This window comes from Nelumbo lutea, chromosome 4 (assembly GCF_056320005.1).
Source record: "Nelumbo lutea isolate HS-2025 chromosome 4, American lotus-T2T, whole genome shotgun sequence".
Classification (NCBI taxonomy): domain Eukaryota; kingdom Viridiplantae; phylum Streptophyta; class Magnoliopsida; order Proteales; family Nelumbonaceae; genus Nelumbo; species Nelumbo lutea.
Window position 1 is genome coordinate 57,161,890 of NC_142687.1, and position 18,070 is coordinate 57,179,959.

The window sequence follows — 18,070 nt, forward strand, 5'->3', positions numbered from 1 at the left end:
TGCCAATACATAATTTCATGATATATTTTGTAAAAATAAAAAATTATTTTTTGTATTTTTAATAAATATTATAAAGTTACTATATAATTTTATTTGAATATTTAAATAATTCTTAAATATTTTTAATCCAAACTTTCTTTAGATATAAATAAAAAAATAAAAGACAGGATAAATAAAAATTACAGATAATTTAAGAGAACTCTAATAAATTAAAAATAATTTTAAAAATATATAAAAATTAGATATAATTTTGAAGATAAGATAATTTTAAAGAAAGTTAAGGAAGTAATTTAAGAGAAGAGATTATTTAGGTTATTGAAAAAGTGCATTAATTGTTTTAAAAATAAAAGAAAATTAAAAAAATAAAAAATTCAAAAAAGAGAAAATTTGTAGACTTTCTTGTTTTAATATATACATACATATATAAATTGTGAATTTCAAAAAAAGACATTGATGTATTACATCAACCATCAACGTTTTCCGTTTCCATAGGTAATTGTTTAGATTTTTCAGGGAAGGCTTTTACCTGGGGGAAGGGGGTGGTGGTTTATATGATTGATATCAGACCCTAAATCCAGTTGATGTCATGGTTTTGTGGTTGACATCAGACCCTTTAATATTTTATTCCACTAAAAAGAATGGCAGATGACGAGCTCCTCCAACTGGAATTGAACAAACCAAGCGCCATCAATGAATGCAACTCCACGGCCAAAGAAAGGCGGATAAAAACAGTGTATATTCCATGCTTTCCAGCAACCATGCATTTAGCTGATCAAAGGAAAGAAAAATTAAATCAATAAATTCCAGCTACCACATGCCATTTATGAGCCCCATCTATTGAACAAGTTTCCGATTGCATCCGCAATTTCCGATGCCTGGGAAGTTCTAATAACCCCCAGCCGTCGAGATACAAAAAACTGCTAATATTGTTACAGGCATTCAACACACTAAGAAAATTGTGAAATTAGGTTACCCAAGAATAAAAGTCACTTGTAACCTTCTAGGGCTTTACTTCTTCACTTCCTCGTACTCTGCCTCAGTAGCCTGATCACCACCCTGAGACCCAGAGGAGGAAGAACCACCAGAGCCTCCTGCCATGTGCTGGCCAATCTTTGACACAGCCTTATTTGCGGCGTCCAGTTTTGACTTTATCTCGTCTATGTCCTCACCATTCATGGCATTTCTCAAATCTGACACAGCAGATTCAATCTCTGTGGCAACCTCCGCTGGAATTTTATCTCTATACTCACCAAGGCTCTTCTCTATACTGTAGATCGTTGTGTCTGCACTGTTCTTGATATCAATCAAGGCTTTTCTCTCTTGGTCTTTCTGCGCATGGAGCTCTGCTTCCTTTACCATTTTCTCAATCTCATCTTCAGACAGCCCTCCAGATGATCTTATAGTGATCTGTTGTTCTTTCCCAGTGGCCTTGTCCTTTGCAGAAACAGTGACGATACCATTGGCATCTATGTCGAATGTGACTTCAATCTGGGGCATACCCCTTGGAGCAGGTGGAATACCCACAAGCTCAAACTCTCCCAGGAGCTTGTTATCAGTTGCCATTTCACGCTCACCTTGCAGCACTCGGACACCCACCTGAGTCTGGTTATCAGCTGCTGTAGAGAAGACCTGATAGCAAAAGCAACAGTCAGCCCAAGGCATTGAGCTTGAATTTTAAGAAAAACGTTTAACAAATATTACTAGTATAAAAGAAGGCACAACAAGAGTAAATTTTCAAGTACGACAAGCATACAAATGAATAAAGATTACATAAACAAATCGGGTACATATGAAGAGCTTTAGAGAGCCATTTCACATTCTTGCAATCAATCCATCACGAAGAACATTAATTCTCAGACACATGCGCATACGTTAAAGCTCAGATACAAGCACGTAATATTCTTCAGAGGCATCAAGTTTTCAGGTGGCTACCCTTGAAGTGTTAGACTTGAGCTGAATGTCAAACATATAAACCCAGTACTCTTTACCATACAAGCACGTAATATTCTTCAGAGGCATCAAGTTTTCAGGTGGCTACCCTTGAAGTGTTAGACTTGAGCTGAATGTCAAACATATAAACCCAGTACTCTTTACCAGTCTTCTAGTCCTTAAAGTAGGCAACATTTTCCCCATGGGTAAGCCAGACATGCATCTAACCTAGTTAAGTAGATCAAAAGCTAATTTGTAGTAATGCAGTAAGGTAGAACCAAGGTACATTAAAAACGAACAATTCAATGTCTATTATAATGAACAGAACCAAGGTACTTTTCAAAAACAAACTCAATGTCTATAATAAACAATCCATCAAAATTTTCTGAGAAGCTAAATGCAGAACACATGAGCATACGTTAAAGCTCAGATGCAAGCACGTAATATTCTTCAGAGGCATCAAGTTTTCAGGTGGCTACCCTTGAAGTGTTTGCCTTGAGCTGAATGTCAAACATATAAACCCAGTACTCTTTACCAGTCTTCTAGTCCTTAAAGTAGGCAACATTTTCCCCATGGGTAAGCCAGACATGCATCTAACCTAGTTAAGTAAATCAAAAGCTATTTTGTAGTAATGAAGTAAGGTAAAACCAAGGTACATTAAAAACAAACAATTCAATGTCTATTGCAATGAACAGAACCAAGGTACTTTTTAAAAACAAACTCAATGTCTATAATAAACAATCCATCAAAATTTTCTGAGAAGCTAAATGCAAAACATAGACCAACCTGACTTTTCTTTGTGGGAATGGTTGTATTTCTGTTAATCAATCTGGTGAAAATACCACCCAGAGTTTCAATACCAAGTGACAGAGGAGTGACGTCCAGAAGAAGCAGCTCCTTGACATCACCACGAAGGATACCGCCCTGAATTGCAGCTCCCATAGCAACTGCTTCATCTGGATTTACCCCTTTGCTTGGACTCTTACCAAAGATTTCTGCAACTACTTCTTGTACTCTGGGAACACGTGTCATCCCTCCAACCAAAAGAACCTCATCCACCTCCTTGACAGATATGCCAGCATCCTTCAGACAGTTCCTACATGGGTTTCTGGTCCTCTCAATCAAAGTGTTCACCAGACTCTCAAACTTTGATCTGGTCAACGTGATGTTCAAATGCTTTGCACCCGATGCATCAGCTGTGATAAATGGCAGATTGATCTCAGTCTGGGATGTTGATGACAGTTCTATCTTAGCTTTCTCTGCTGCTTCTCGAAGCCTTTGCAGGGCAAGCCTGTCTTTTGAAAGATCAATCCCCTCAGTTCTCTTGAACTCACTGACTAAAAATTCTAGAAGGGCATTGTCAAAATCCTCCCCACCCAAAAATGTGTCTCCATTGGTTGCTTTAACCTGAAAGTAGGGGAATTAGTTGAGAAAAATAAACAAGAATAAAATTCTCAACCAGAGAAAGGGAAAAATATACCTCAAAAACACCACTTGAGATTTCAAGGATAGAAACATCAAAAGTCCCACCACCAAGATCAAAGACTGCTATGAGACCTTCTTTATTATTTAAGCCATAGGAAAGTGCTGCAGCAGTAGGCTCATTAATAATTCTTTGTACATCTAGTCCAGCAATTCTCCCTGCGTCCTTTGTTGCTTGTCTCTGTGCATCATTGAAATATGCTGGAACTGTAATCACTGCCTTAGAAACAGTCTTTCCAAGGTACGATTCTGCAGTTTCTTTCATCTTAGTCAGAACAAAAGCCCCAACCTGGCTTGGTGAATATTGCTGTCCATTAGCTTCAACCCAAGCATCTCCATTAGGGGCCTTTACAATTTTGTATGGAACCATTTTCATTTCTTTCTGTGTCTGGGGATCATCAAACCTTCTCCCAATAAGACGCTTAGTTCCAAAAACTGTGTTTGTTGGGTTTGTAACAGCCTGACGTTTGGCTGGAGTTCCCACAAGAAGTTCACCTTTCTGGTTGAAGGCAACCACAGATGGTGTTGTTCGAGCTCCTTCAGAATTTTCAATTACTTTTGCATTCTGCAATCAATGCAAGTAGCATTTACAGAAAGATCAACCAAAACAGACTAAACTTTCAGGATGCCAGGAAATCTAATAAATGTTTCAAGAAAAAAATTACCTTTCCTTCCATGACTGCAACACATGAATTGGTGGTTCCCAAGTCAATACCAATAACATCATTCCCGGCAGGTCTTGAGCTGGATCATAACAAAAATCTCTTCAGTTAACAAGATTAGAGAATAATTAAAAATATTGTGGTGCCAAAACCCATAACAAGCACCTGAATGGTCTACACAAACTTGCCAATTTGAAACCCAAAGGAGAGTTGAACCACGACACATTGGCATTGCCAGTCCACTGCAACAGGCACCCACAACATGGAAGAGCACATTAATACAGAACCAACTTAATTTCATAGAAATTTGGCCCTAGAAGAATATACATATTGTTGTTAATGGTAAAACACAGATAAATCAGCTGCAGCACTCCTTTGCTTGCAATAAGCAACCATAAATTGAAAGGTTCATAATTGGTACTGAAGCATTCTGAAGTTTAAAGCATACAATGACATCTAAGAAGTAAAATCATAAAAATCACAACAAATTAGATCTAGTCATTCATTGCCAGCTTCTTTGTTATTCATTAGACCAGTTAACTTACAACACAAATACTAGATATATAAATACAAAGCTCAAGCCTAATATTCCATAATAATTACAGCCAACTAGTAAAATTTCATAATGATGCCATGAGACAGACCAAGCACAGATGTCATCAAATGAAACCAATTACAAAATCTTATGGTCATTATTTCTACCTTTTTCTTTTTTCTTGGAAACGGTAACTTCATTAAACAGAATTTAAAATACAACCGTCACCCCTAGATATTTCTACCTTTTTCTTTTAACATGCATTTTCACCAATTGCAATGCAAGAACGAACATAATAAATGGGACAACAGAATAAAATGTAAAAGTACAGAAATCAAATTTGCTAAAGGGTAATTAGCATCAAAAGCAAGTAAACCAAGATGAAAATACAAAATACATGATTTCATGAAACAAAATATGGCATGGCATTGACACTTATATCTTCCTAGAAAGAAGAATTAAAAAGATCATAAAGCTACACTTATTTGGCACACAAGTGTAATCCAGGTCTGGAACGCACAATTACCAAGACATCCACATCACTATCATCGCAACAAAGTGTAGTAAGAAGCAAAAGCAAAAACAGTTTTCTCCTCAACTATGAAGTCTGAATTGACAGGTAGCATGACGCAGTACACAAACCATTTCTTTCAAAACCAGCATCATAAATTATTTCTTTCGAAACCAACGTAAACGAGAGGAAGCTTATTAAAGTCTCAAAAGGAAACTGATAATCATACCAGAGACTAGTAATAAATTCAAAATAAAACCAAAATGGACCAAACAAGTAAAACCCCACAACATGATATGTTGTAAAACACAAGTGGAGGAAGACAATAAAACCACGGCGGAAATAAAAGAAAGACGGATACCACAGCAAAAATTATATAACATAATCAGATCAAATCTATATGTATTGAGAGCCTCAAACAATTAACCCATAGCACCGAAATTTGTATCTGCAACCTAAACGATCATAAATCTCAATCCTCTACATGACTACCAACTTCCAGATCGCGGCAATCACCAGAAATTAACGCAACCCAAGCCTTTATAAATACAAAAGATAGAGTTTCAATCACCAAAGAAGAGGATTACGTTCAGGAAAAAAGGCATCAACATCTCAAAATCTACTGAAAGATGAGAGAAACAAAGAATCAACGTATGTAGAGAGCGAATAGAAGAAAACTTACGCATCCACGAGAAGAAAGAGAAGGCGTTGAACGCCGCAAAGACCTGAGAAGAACTGAAGTCGCCATCCCTTAACTCCAGACGATTGGTATAGGGTTTTAGAGGTTCTAGGGTTTTAGAGGATTTTTCAGCTCGAACCCGACCACGCAGAGCGAGAAATGAGATACTCCCTTCCCCTTCTATTTATATAATTTTGCGCTTATAAATAAATCTGTGGCGGTCAAGTGAGCACCTTCTAGAACTCAAGACAGAACCCCCAAAACGGGTTCATTTGGGGCACTCCGTGACAACCCTAACAAAGCTCTCCATTCTCCAAGTCTCTAGGGTAATTTTAACTGCATTGGGCTCGGATCCGGGTTTGGTTCCATCAGATTTGAACACTTATTCAACCCAACTCGATGCAAATTGCATCCATACAATTTTCCCTCTACCATCAATAATAATAATAATAATAAAACAAAGCCGCATGGTGTCATCTATCAAAAAAACCAAAGATAAATTCAATGAGGCAATGAATATCTGATCTGATCCGATTTGATTATTAAAAAAATAAATAACTTATTAAAAGAAAAATATAATATAATAAATTAAATAAAAAAACAAAAAAATATATATAAATATCTTTTCAATTATTTTGATCATATATTTTATAAAAATAATAATATAATAAATTTATAATAATATAATATAAATAATATATTTATAAATAAATAACTAACATACATATATAGGGGTGATCCGATTTCTGATTGGATTCTATTATACGATCCGATAAAATTTGAAGATTTAAAATGGGACAATCTGAATAAGAGAATATAGAATTGGACTTCGGATCAGTCCTTTTACACCCCTATGGGCCTACACTATCCATCCAGGCTTTGAGGTCATTATAGTATGACTCTCACGGAATCGAGTTTGTTGATCAAATCTAATCTTGAACCATAAAAAACACCATATGGCTATTATATAAGTACATAATGAACGAATCCGGCTAATAAAAAAAAATGAGAAAAAACCAATGAGTCCATATCTATTCCTCACATTAGGGGTGAGCAAAAAGAATTGAAAAACCGAATCGAAAAAGCAATTAACAGAATCGGTCGGTTTGGTTTCGGTTTGATATTATTAAAAATTGATCATTTCTGTTCTATTTCAGTTAATCTTTTAAAAAAACAGTGATTAACCAAATTGACCGGTATATATTAATAATATATATTATATTATTATATAGTGTATAATTTATTTATTATATTTTTTAAAATCAAATAAAGGATTCGATTTTAACCTAATCGGCCTTTCCCCTTTCCCTCTCTCAGTTCTCTTCTCTCATCTCTCTTCTTCCCCAATCGATCGATGGCCGACGGACACGTCGTCTCTCACTCTCAGTTCTCTATCTCAGACTCTTAGTCACTTTCTCTCACCTCTCTTCTTCTTCTTCTTCCGCAACGGGCTAGACCGACCAATGACCTCCGGGCATCGATCGACGGCTGACGTCCTCCGAGCTCCGAGCCGACGACCAACACGTCGTCTCTCACTCCCAATTCTCTATCTCAGACTCAATCACTTTCTCTCACCTCTCTTCTTCTTCTTCTTCCCCAACGGGCTAGACTGACCAACGACCTCCGGACATCGACCGACGTCCGACAGCCTCCGATTGACACACCAATTGTCTCTCATTCTCAGTTCTCTCTCTCAGACTCTCAGTCACTTTCTCTCATCTCTCTTCTTCTTCTTCCCCAATGGGCCAGACCAACCGATGACCTCTGGGCTCCAACCAACATTCGATGAACTTCGGGCTCCGAGCCTCCGACCGACTGCCTCTAATCGACACGCTAGCTGTCTCTCACTCTCAGTTCTCTCTTAGACTCTTAGTCACTTTCTCTCAGCTCTCTTCTTCTTCTTCCTCAACGGCCCAAACCAACCGACAGCCTCCGACCTCCAAGCTCCGATCTCTCAATCTCTCATCTCTCTTAGTTCTCTGTTCACTATTCTCAGTCTCCCTCTCTTTCACTCGACACTCACTCACTCAGTCTCATCTCTCTCAGTCTCAATCACTCATCTCTCTCAATCTCTCACCTCTCTCAGTCACTCTCTCAAACTCAGTGATAGTCACTCATCTTTCTTAGTCTCTCATCTCTCTCACTTCAAAGTTTAGGCGACAGCTGACAACAAGTCAACAACCACCAACCAGCAACCAGTCTAGCACTAGCAAATTGCCACCTCTCACTCCACCTCTTTTAGGTTTTTTTTTTTTTTTGTATGTTTAGAATGAATGAATGTTGTTTGTATTTTTCACTAAAGCTTGAATGATTTTTTTTTTTTTGGATTGTTAGAATTTAGAACTTTAAATGAATGAATGTTTACTTTAGTATATTTTTCATTGTTTGAAGAATTCGGATTTTATGTCAAGTATGGGTGTTAACATGTATTGCTTCATTTATCATTGTCTATTTTTTCTGATTTTATGGAGAATTCGGATTTTTAGCTTAAATCATATGTTTATTTTTTCTAATTACACATGTATTTTTTTTATTTATCTTATATATGTCAAGTACGGGTGATAACAATACAATGCCAGAGAGTCAAACTCAAAGTGCCAGCAATCGTCCAGTTAGAACCACAAACATGAACCCATCTCCTTCTCCTACACCTTCAAGTAATGATGGTATTTCATCTCACCCAACCAATTTAGAGATTGACTCAAAAGTTTGTATCACTTCTTCTAGAAAAAAAATTCTTGGGTGTGGGATCATTTTACTAAACTTGATTGTAAGGACAAAAATGAACAAAGATGGTGTGTCCGGAAGCGCATTGTTAATTAATTCGGAACACCAGTTTAAACATTTATAAATTTACCGTTTCTCACAAAACATATAAACATAGTAAATGGGTGAGAACGGGTCGTATCCACAAGGAAGCGAGGGAAAAATTAATACGTACTTAGATCCGGGAGAAGAGAACGCAAGAGGGAGTTGCAAAAATAAAAAATTAATTAATTAAAAAATGGAATTCAATAAAACCAAATTCAAACAGTACTGAGAATAATAAGTGCATAAAAATAAATAAATAACATAAATAACTAAATAAAAGAAACAAAATAAAAATGTCTGAAAATCCGATCAAAGGTAGCAGTTTCCGGATCACTCCTTCCACTCTCAAATTTCTCGAGCTAGGCGTTCCGTCTTACCTGGTCAAATATTAGATCTACAAAAAAGAAATAGAATACAAATTAAATCTAATAAAAATAAATTTGCTTGAAGGAAAAATTAAATTGGAAATTAAATAATAGAAAATAATTCTAAAACTGAAGAAACAATGGTTGGGATTCAAATCCAAAGGTGGCAGTAGTGGTGTTGGCAAACTACAAGTAGGAACCCCTCATCTTGCTTGGGTGTCTTCCTCTTCCTCTACCCTTGAACTTCTCAAGATCAGCCTTCCTTCTTACCTGGGTAATTCACCAACCCTTATACAAGGCCCATGGGACCCTTTTTATAGAGAATGGTGGACACAACTAAGAATAGGGAGAAAGATGGGGGCGGCAACTGGGTTTTAGCAAAGTTAGGGACGCCCTAGGGTTTCTAATGGATGGTTAGGATGATTTTGAGGTGATCCTATGGTTGAAAAATAAAAGGAGAGGGCACCCAATATTATGTAGGGCTGAGATTTGGGCGCCTAGAAATGGAGGGTGTAGATTAGTACATCTAGGGTTGAAGGGTTAAGATTAAAAGAACAGGTGGCACTCTAGATTGAATGGTTGGGATATAAGATGGAGGGAGTAGCTGAGATTTGGAGGTGAGGGGTTGAATGGTGAGGATTAGTAGAATAGGTGGCACCTTGAGGTTTAAAAGCTATAAAGGAGAGCCCTAAAATGAGTGGTTGAGATTAAAAGAGGTGGAGGGTGGAGAAAAAAACACCTAGGGGCAGTTAGGGTTTGCTAAAAGTGAAAGGATTAGGTTAAATAGGCTCCCTAGGGTTTGCTAAGTAGAGGGGAGCATGGTAATACAATAGGATGGACACCAACTGGGTTTAGCAGATAGGAGGCACCCTCCTATTCTCAGTTCTTTACAAAAACACCCCCTCTCTCAGTTGGACTTCACACCGGCTTCCCAAAAACTACACTTCAACCTAGAAAATTTTTCAATTTTCTACATAATTTGCACAAAGACCCTCAAAGATCACATAATTGATTTTAACTAGAAAAATGTCATATTTTAACTTTTTAAGGCCAAAAATACCCCTGAATTGATGCCCTTACAGAATTAAAACTCAAAATTATCACACTCCCAACTTAAACATTGCTAGTCCCTTAGCAATGCAGCCTTAAATTTACATTGAATATATAGATTTTTCCCATTACAAGGTCATCCCTAACAGAATTAATCAAGCATCCTCATTCCAACATTCTCAAACTCTATATAGATTGGTATTAGGCTTTAGGGGTAAAACTATCTTATTTTGAATATTACCGAAACATGGCTAAAAAATCTTATTTACCCTTCCATTTGCAAATTGTCTTGATAAGATGAGATTGATTTTAAAATCAAACAAGTATTCTTCTTATTATTTCTGACAACGGATTTCTACCCCTGAACTTGATATGTATACTTATTTTTTTGTTACCGTCCACCATTTGACGCGAATCTTGACACTTGACTTAGGTGAAGATACCCTATTACTAAGTGTTAGGTGATTGTCTTTGGCATTCCCTTTTCCGTTTGACGCGAATATCGACATTTGACTTAGGTGAAAAGACCCGGTTATTAAGTCTAGGGTGTCCATTGACCTTTTATTCTTTTTTTTCTTTATTTTTTCTTTTTTTCTTTTTTTTTTTGCAAGCACTGTTTAAGGTAGTCCAATGTCTCTAACAATTTGAAGAATTTTTGTCTAATTTCTCAATCTTTCTCTTCTTATCCTGCCAGGGGCAAACTTGAGAGTATTTTCCTATTTCTGAACGGTTTCAACAATATTCAAATAAGACCAATTTTCACTCCTATCACTTGCTACCAATTTGTATAAAATTCAATACTCTTTTATCAGTTTCCTTAACTTTTTATGTTTGGGAATCTCTTTTAATGAAAAATTTTAAAATTTTTAGTGAAATTTTAATTCTCCATTTTTAAAGGCTTAGCTTCACAATTTTTTTTTTCAATTTTTCTTTCTTTCCTCACCCCCAAATTAAATGCCATTGTCCGACTAGAATGATGCAAAGAAGATTTGGGCCAAAGGGAACAATGAGTAGGGTTCTCCTGAGGGGTTCAAGGTATGCCACCTGGTCTTGATTCAGGAAAAAAAAGCTCTAATCCTAAAATTAACTGAAAAAAAATTATGTTGAGTTGCCTCCCAACCAGCGCTAAGTTTGATGTCTTCAATTGGACACATTTACGCACTATTCCCATATATACTCCCCGATTCACTTTCATCTTCTCACAGACAGGGTTTAGATTGGGCAAACCAAGGGATAGACAAGTCATTTAAAAAGTTATCCACTATATCTACCATGAATCCATCTCTCCCTAGGTTTGGATACTTGAAAGCACTAAAAACATTTAACTAGACCTTCTACTCCCCAAATGAAATGCCGATTTCTCCCGATTTACAATTAGTGTTTGCATTGGCCATTGCTAAAAACAGACATCTTAAGATTATCAGGATGTAGTTCAGATCCTCGGTTAGGGTCATGTCTAGGATAAAATCCAATGGGAAGTGACAACCCTCTACCCTGACCATTACATTGTCAATAACACTTTGATGATTGTTGATTAACCAATCAGTGAGTTGCAGAATTACTAGGGTTGATTTTAACTCGCCGATCCTGAACTTATCATAAATGGATGGAAGCAGATTTATACTGGCCCTAAGATCCACTAGTGCCCAATCAAAGGTTATTCCAGTGATGACACAACTTATGAGAGCAGCACTAAGGTCTTTCATGTTCCGGGAGAGTTTATTTAGGAAAGATGCACTAACATTTGCCGAGTGCATCATTTTTTATGGGGCCGGTTATGGCTCTATAATTTGAATATACAGCTCTTTCAAGAATTTGGCATAGGCCGGGGCATGTTAGATTGTATTGAGGAGAGGGATGTTAATATGGACTTATCGACTCTCCTCGTTGTGACTTTCTTTGTTCTTTAGCACTGGCCCGACTATGAGTGCAGCTGGAAAGGGAACTACGAGTTGGTTTATTATAGGCTCTTCTTCTAAAGTTTCCTTCCCTTCTTCTTCTCCCCCCAACTTAGGGTCTTCCTGCTCATTTTCTTCTTCACTAACTCCCGGGTCCTCTAAAATTTGCCCGCTCCCTTAAGGTTATAATAGCCTTTCTTAAGGGGTGGTTGAATCTGCTATGGAGGAAAATCCGGTGGCTGATTTCTAGGGTTCACAACCGGTTGACTTAATAGTTGCCCTACTCCTCTTCTCACCTTGGCTTCGGCTAGCTGTCCTATTTGGCTTTCTAATCTATCAAGGGATTGCTCTGGAGTTGCATGAATTGGTCATCTATTGAGGAGGTTGTGGATAAGTCTGATAAGGTTGGGTCGGTTGGTTCCTATGATGCATCTGCTAGAATTGGTTTTGCCCTTGTGGCCTCTGAAATTGCTAGGCTATAGAGTTAGATGAATGATGGTATTGTTGGGACTGTGTGTAGGTTTGACATGATTGAATCGATTGAGTCCCATGGTAACCATTGTACTCTTAGTGAGTTTGGGCTCTAGACCACTGAAAGTGCATATTTGGTAGGGTTTTTTTTTTACTTGGGCCCTATAATTGAAGTTGGGCTGATTTTCCCACCCAAGGTTATATGGACTAGAGAATGGGTTAGCATTGGGTTGGAAAAATCTATGGGCCGCATGTACTTGGTTGACATGATGGGTCGGACTTGCATAGATGGAACATGATGCATAGGATGACAAAGTTGGGTATGGGCCACTTTGTTGACGACGTGCAAGAACTTCATCAAGTCTTTGGGCCATACCATTAATCTTGTTCAGTTGTTGAGACATATGGTTTCAACCAATTTGTGGCTCAGGTTAGAAGTAATTTCTCATTCCACAAACTCTGGCCATTGAATTCATTTTATTTTAACCCCTTTTTCTTTTCTTTTTTGAAATTTGAAATTTAAATTGTGAATTTTAATTTCAAACTTAGATCTTGAAATTTAAATTCTGAAATTTAAACTTAAATTTGAATTATTTTAATTTTTTTGAAATTTAAATTCAAATTCAGATTCCTAAAATTTAAATTTAAATTTTTAATTTTTTTCACTTTTTTTTTTTAAAGGAAAACAAATCAACCACACGACCTAGGGGTAGACCTTGGGTTTCCTAAACTAGTGGTTCAACCAATGTGAATCCTTTTAGGTTCACTTGGAATTACACCACTTCCTTTGGTTAGATAGGCAAGAGGTGGGGATGTGAGAGGCTCCCCTTGCTCTCGCAATGACGTAATTAAGTAACCACAAAACCCACTTAGGCTTATACGTTTAATCTCTTTCCTTAAACAACAACCGCCGGTTATGGAAAATAATTTCAAGCTCTCCTAAAATTCAACACACCTTTGAACCAAATGTAAGGCTTCTCTAAAGGATCCTTCTATCTAAATTTTAAATTAGGGTTAGGGTGAACCGCACGTGAATGGTGGTGATTTTTGGGCCAAGGAAGGGTGATGAAATCCCCACCTTATCTTATTTTAAGTTGGATGCCCTTAAATGGATTAATGAAACAAAAACAATCAAACAAAATGAATGCAACTAATTACAATGGAAGAACAATTATTTCTAAGATGCAATTTAGCAATTAAACATAGAAGAAAACAGCAAACAACTAAGAAAAATGAACAATTAGAATACTAAAAAGAACGCCTAACACATTCACAACTAACAATAATAATTTCAGCAAATAAATAAACCTATATGATGCATGCTTTAAAATATCAAACACTAAATGATGGAATGAAAATGCAAGAGAAATATTCATTTTTTTTTGTTTTTATATATTTTTTAATTCAAAATTAAATTTTTGGAAATTTAAATTCAAATTTAGATTTTGAAATTTAATTTCCTAAAATTTAAATTTAAATTTGAATTTTCAAAATTTGATTTTTTTTATTCGAAAATTTAAGATTTAAATTTCAAAATTTGAAATTCAAATTCAGATTTGAATTAAAATTAAAATTTAAATTCAGATTTGAAATTTAAATTCAAATTCAAAAATTTCAACAATTTTCTATTTAGAAATTAACTATCCAATTAAACAACTAAAAGATAAGAAATTAAATAAAGCAACAAATAATAATTGCAAATAGAAAATAATAATTTTCCTAAACAGAATTAACAACTACCAAAAATAAATTCTAACAAAATAATTGCTAATCTAAAAATTAAACTAAAAATAAAATGATCAAACAGAAAATTATGCAAGAAATAGATAAAATAAAAGAAAAAATACAAATCTAAAAAAAATTAAACCAAAAATAAAATAAACAAAAGAAAAAATATGCTGAAATTTTTTATATTTATATTTTTTTTGTTTTTTTCTTAATAAAAGAAAAACACAAATCTAAAAATTAATACGAAAATAAAATTAACAAAATGCTACAAAAATAAATAAATTAAAATAAGCAAATTTTTTTATTTCTTTTTTTGTCTTTTTTTTTTTGTTTTTTTATCTGAGATAAAAGGAAAAAACAAATCTAAAATTTAAACCAAAAATAAAATAGAATAAAATAAACAAAAGAAAATTATGCTACAAGAAATAAAATAAAATAAAATAAAATAAAATAAGATAAAATAAAATAAAATAAACGATTTTTTTTGTTGCAAAAAAATTGAACAAGATATTAAAATAAAGAAAAAAATAGATCTAGAAACAAAATGGAAGGAAGATAATACTAAAAAAATAATTCAGATCTAAAAAAAATTTGAAAATCACTATTCTACCAAAAAAAGGAGTTCAAAAATAAAAATAAGAAAATTAATAACAAAATGGAATGATACACCTAAAATGCAGTCCAATTTCTCTTATCTTCTCTTCCGTCCCGCAGTCCCGCAACACTTTGGTACCCCACCTTTCGCTATTTCGTCTAGTAGAATCAAAGAGAAACAAGAGCTAAACTGAGATAACAGATCAAGTAATCAAATGAAAAAGAAAAAAATAATGAAACAGTTCCAGAAAAAGCAAGTAAAAAAATTTCTTCGTGCTTCCCCAGCAATGGCACCAAAAACTTGATGTCTTTGGAAACGTGTCGCTAAGCATTTCGGAACACCAGTTTAATATTTATAAAATTTTCCAATTCTCAAACAAATACTAATGTAGTAAATGGGTGAGAACGGGTCGTATCCACAAGGAAGCGAGGGAAAAATTAATACGTACTTAAATCCGGGAGAAGAGAACGCAAGAGGGAGTTGCAGAAATAAAAAATTAATTAATTAAAACAATGGAATTCAATAAAACCAAATTCAAACAGTACTGAGAATAATAAGTACATAAAAATAAATAAATAACATAAATAACTAAATAAAAGAAACAAAATAAAAATATCTGAAAATCCGATCAAAGGTAGCAGTTTCTGGATCACTCCTTCCACTCTCGAACTTCTCGAGCTAGGCATTCCGTCTTACCTGGCCGAATATTTGATCTACAGAAAAGAAATAGAATACAAATTAAATCTAATAAAAATAAATTTGCTTGAAGGAAAAATTAAATTGGAAATTAAATAACAGAAAATAATTCTAAAACTGAAGAAACAATGGTTGGGATTCAAATCCAAAGGTGGCAATAGTGGTGTTGGCAAACTACAAGTAGGAACCCCTCCTCTTGCTTGGGTGTCTTCCTCTTCCTCTACCCTTGAACTTCTCAAGATCAGCCTTCCTTCTTACCTGGGTAATTCACCAACCCTTATACAAGGCCCATGGGACCCTTTTTATAGAGAATGGTGGACACAACTAAGAATAGGGAGAAAGATGGGGGCGGCAACTGGGTTTTAGCAAAGTTAGGGACGCCCTAGGGTTTCTAATGGATGGTTAGGATGGTTTTGAGGTGATCCTATGGTTGAAAAATAAAAGGAGAGGGCACCCAATATTATGTAGGGCTGAGATTTGGGCGCCTAGAAATGGAGGGTGTAGATTAGTACATCTAGGGTTGAAGGGTTAAGATTAAAAGAACAGGTGGCACTCTAGATTGAATGGTTGGGATATAAGATGGAGGGAGTAGCTGAGATTTGGAGGTGAGGGGTTGAATGGTGAGGATTAGTAGAATAGGTGGCACCCTGAGGTTTAAAAGCTATAAAGGAGAGCCCTAAAATGAGTGGTTGAGATTAAAAGAGGTGGAGGGTGGAGAAAAAAACACCTAGGGGCGGTTAGGGTTTGCTAAAAGTGAAAGGATTAGGTTAAAAAGGCTCCCTAGGGTTTGCTAAGGAGAGGGGAGCATGGTAATACAATGGGATGGACACCAACTGGGTTTAGCAGATAGGAGGCACCCTCCTGTTCTCAGTTCTTTACAAAAACACCCCCTCTCTCAGTTGGACTTCACACCGGCTTCCCAAAAACTACACTTCAGCCTAGAAAACTTCATAGCTTTCAATATAATTTGCACAGAGACCCTCAGAGGTCACATAATTGATTTTAACTAGGAAAATGACACATTTTTACTATTTAAGGCTGAAAATACCCCTAAATTGATGCCCTTAAGGCATCAAAATGCAGAGTCATCAAAAGGGCAAAGTGTATTTATTGTGGTAATGGCCTAGTTTGTTCATCTACAAGTGGTACTAGTTCTTTAAGTAATTACTTGTGTAGATGTAAACAATATCCCCTTAATAATATAGATAAGCAAAAAAGACTTTGAAAGCTTCATTTCAAAGTTCTAAAGAGGGGAGCACCACACCATTACTTATGGTTTACAAGTTTGATCAAGATGAATGTAGAAAGGAACTTGTTAGGATGATTATTGTAGATGAATTACCTTTTAAACATGTGGAACGAGAGGGGGTTCGTGGCTTCTATGGTAAGATGCAACCAAGATTTGTAGTTTCTTCACACCACACAGTAGCAAGAGATTGTTATAGTCTTTTTGTGGAGGAAAAGAAAATGTTGAAACAATTTTTTAAGAAAATTATCATCAAGGGTTTATTTCACTACAGACACATGGACATCATCTCAAAACCTTAGTTACATGTGCCTCATTGCTCATTTCATTGATGATGAGTGGAAATTGCACAAAAAATTTTAAATTTTGTCCAATTTTTGGTCATTCAGGAGGGATAATTGGTAAGGCCATTGAGAGGTGTTTATTTGATTGGGGCATTGAAAGAATGTTCACTGTAATGGTAGACAATGCAAGTTCAAATGATATAGGGATTCGATATCTGAAGAAAAGACTAATAATTGGAAGGGAAGTGTCTTAAAAAGTGAGTTCTTACACATGAGATGTGGTGCACATATTTTGAGCTTAATTGTCAAAGAAGGATTGTCAGAGGTAGATGATTCTATTTTCAGGATTCGTTCTATAGTAAAATATGTAAAATCTTCACCAGCAATGTTGCAAAGATTTAAGGATTGTGTGGAGAAAGAAAAGATAGTGAGTAGGGGGGTCTTGTTTGCCTAGATGTTGAAACTAGGTGGAACTCTACTTACTTAATGCTGGAATTTGCTTTGAAATTTTAAAAGGCGTTTAATTTGTTGGAGAGTGTTGATAGTAGGTATGTAGATGATCTTACTCATGTTAAAAACAAGGGTTTGCCTATTTATGGAGATTGGGAATATGCTTGTGGTTTGCTAACTTTTTTTAAAATTTTCTATGAAACTACATTGAAATTGTTTGACTCACTTTACGTAACTGAAAATGAATATATGAAAAAATTTATGGTATTGGAATTGTTCTTTTTCGGAGGTGTAAGAGTGATGATTCCTCTATTAATTTTATGGCTTTCAATATGAAGAGGAAGTATGACAAGTATTGGGGAAATCTCAATAATATCAACACCATGTTATTCATTGCAGTTATTCTTGACCCCCAATGTAAATTGGAGTATGTGGATTGGGTTATTAGTGAGTCATATAATGTTGATTCTATTAAAGTGCTAAAAGAGAAGGTGAAACAAGTTTTGACTTCTACGTATGAGTTTTATAGTTCAACCTAGTCATCTCCTAATACTCACTCAAGTAATCAATCTCAATATCCAAATGATATGGAAGTTGAGAATGTGAAAGATGTTGCTGATTTCATGAATTCATTATTAAACAAGCAGAAAGCGGGCCAAGGAGGTGTAGAGAACAAAA

General features: G+C 35.5%; 1 protein-coding gene across 1 annotated transcript; it reads right to left on the reverse strand.

The window, feature by feature from the left end:
* Window positions 1-788: 788 nt before the first annotated feature.
* LOC148860745 (heat shock 70 kDa protein, mitochondrial-like) lies at window positions 789-6,107 on the reverse strand. The gene is made up of 6 exons (XM_088982841.1): window positions 5,802-6,107; window positions 4,239-4,315; window positions 4,077-4,155; window positions 3,410-3,976; window positions 2,716-3,336; window positions 789-1,629 (listed from the first exon to the last, which is right to left on the reverse strand). Exons 1-6 carry the CDS (start codon window positions 5,865-5,867, stop codon window positions 1,009-1,011), a joined length of 2,031 nt encoding a protein of 676 aa, XP_088838967.1. The 5' UTR covers window positions 5,868-6,107; the 3' UTR covers window positions 789-1,008.
* Window positions 6,108-18,070: the final 11,963 nt, after the last annotated feature.

Coding starts and splice junctions, on each gene's coding strand:
- LOC148860745 (XM_088982841.1), bottom strand. CDS start 5,867: ATGGCGACTTCAGTTCTTCTCAGGTCTTTGCGGCGTTCAACGCCTTCT. Junction 4,316..5,801: donor CTCTTTCTTCTCGTGGATGC/GTAAGTTTTCTT, acceptor TGCCTGTTGCAG/TGGACTGGCAATGCCAATGT. Junction 3,337..3,409: donor TCTCAAGTGGTGTTTTTGAG/GTATATTTTTCC, acceptor CCCTACTTTCAG/GTTAAAGCAACCAATGGAGA.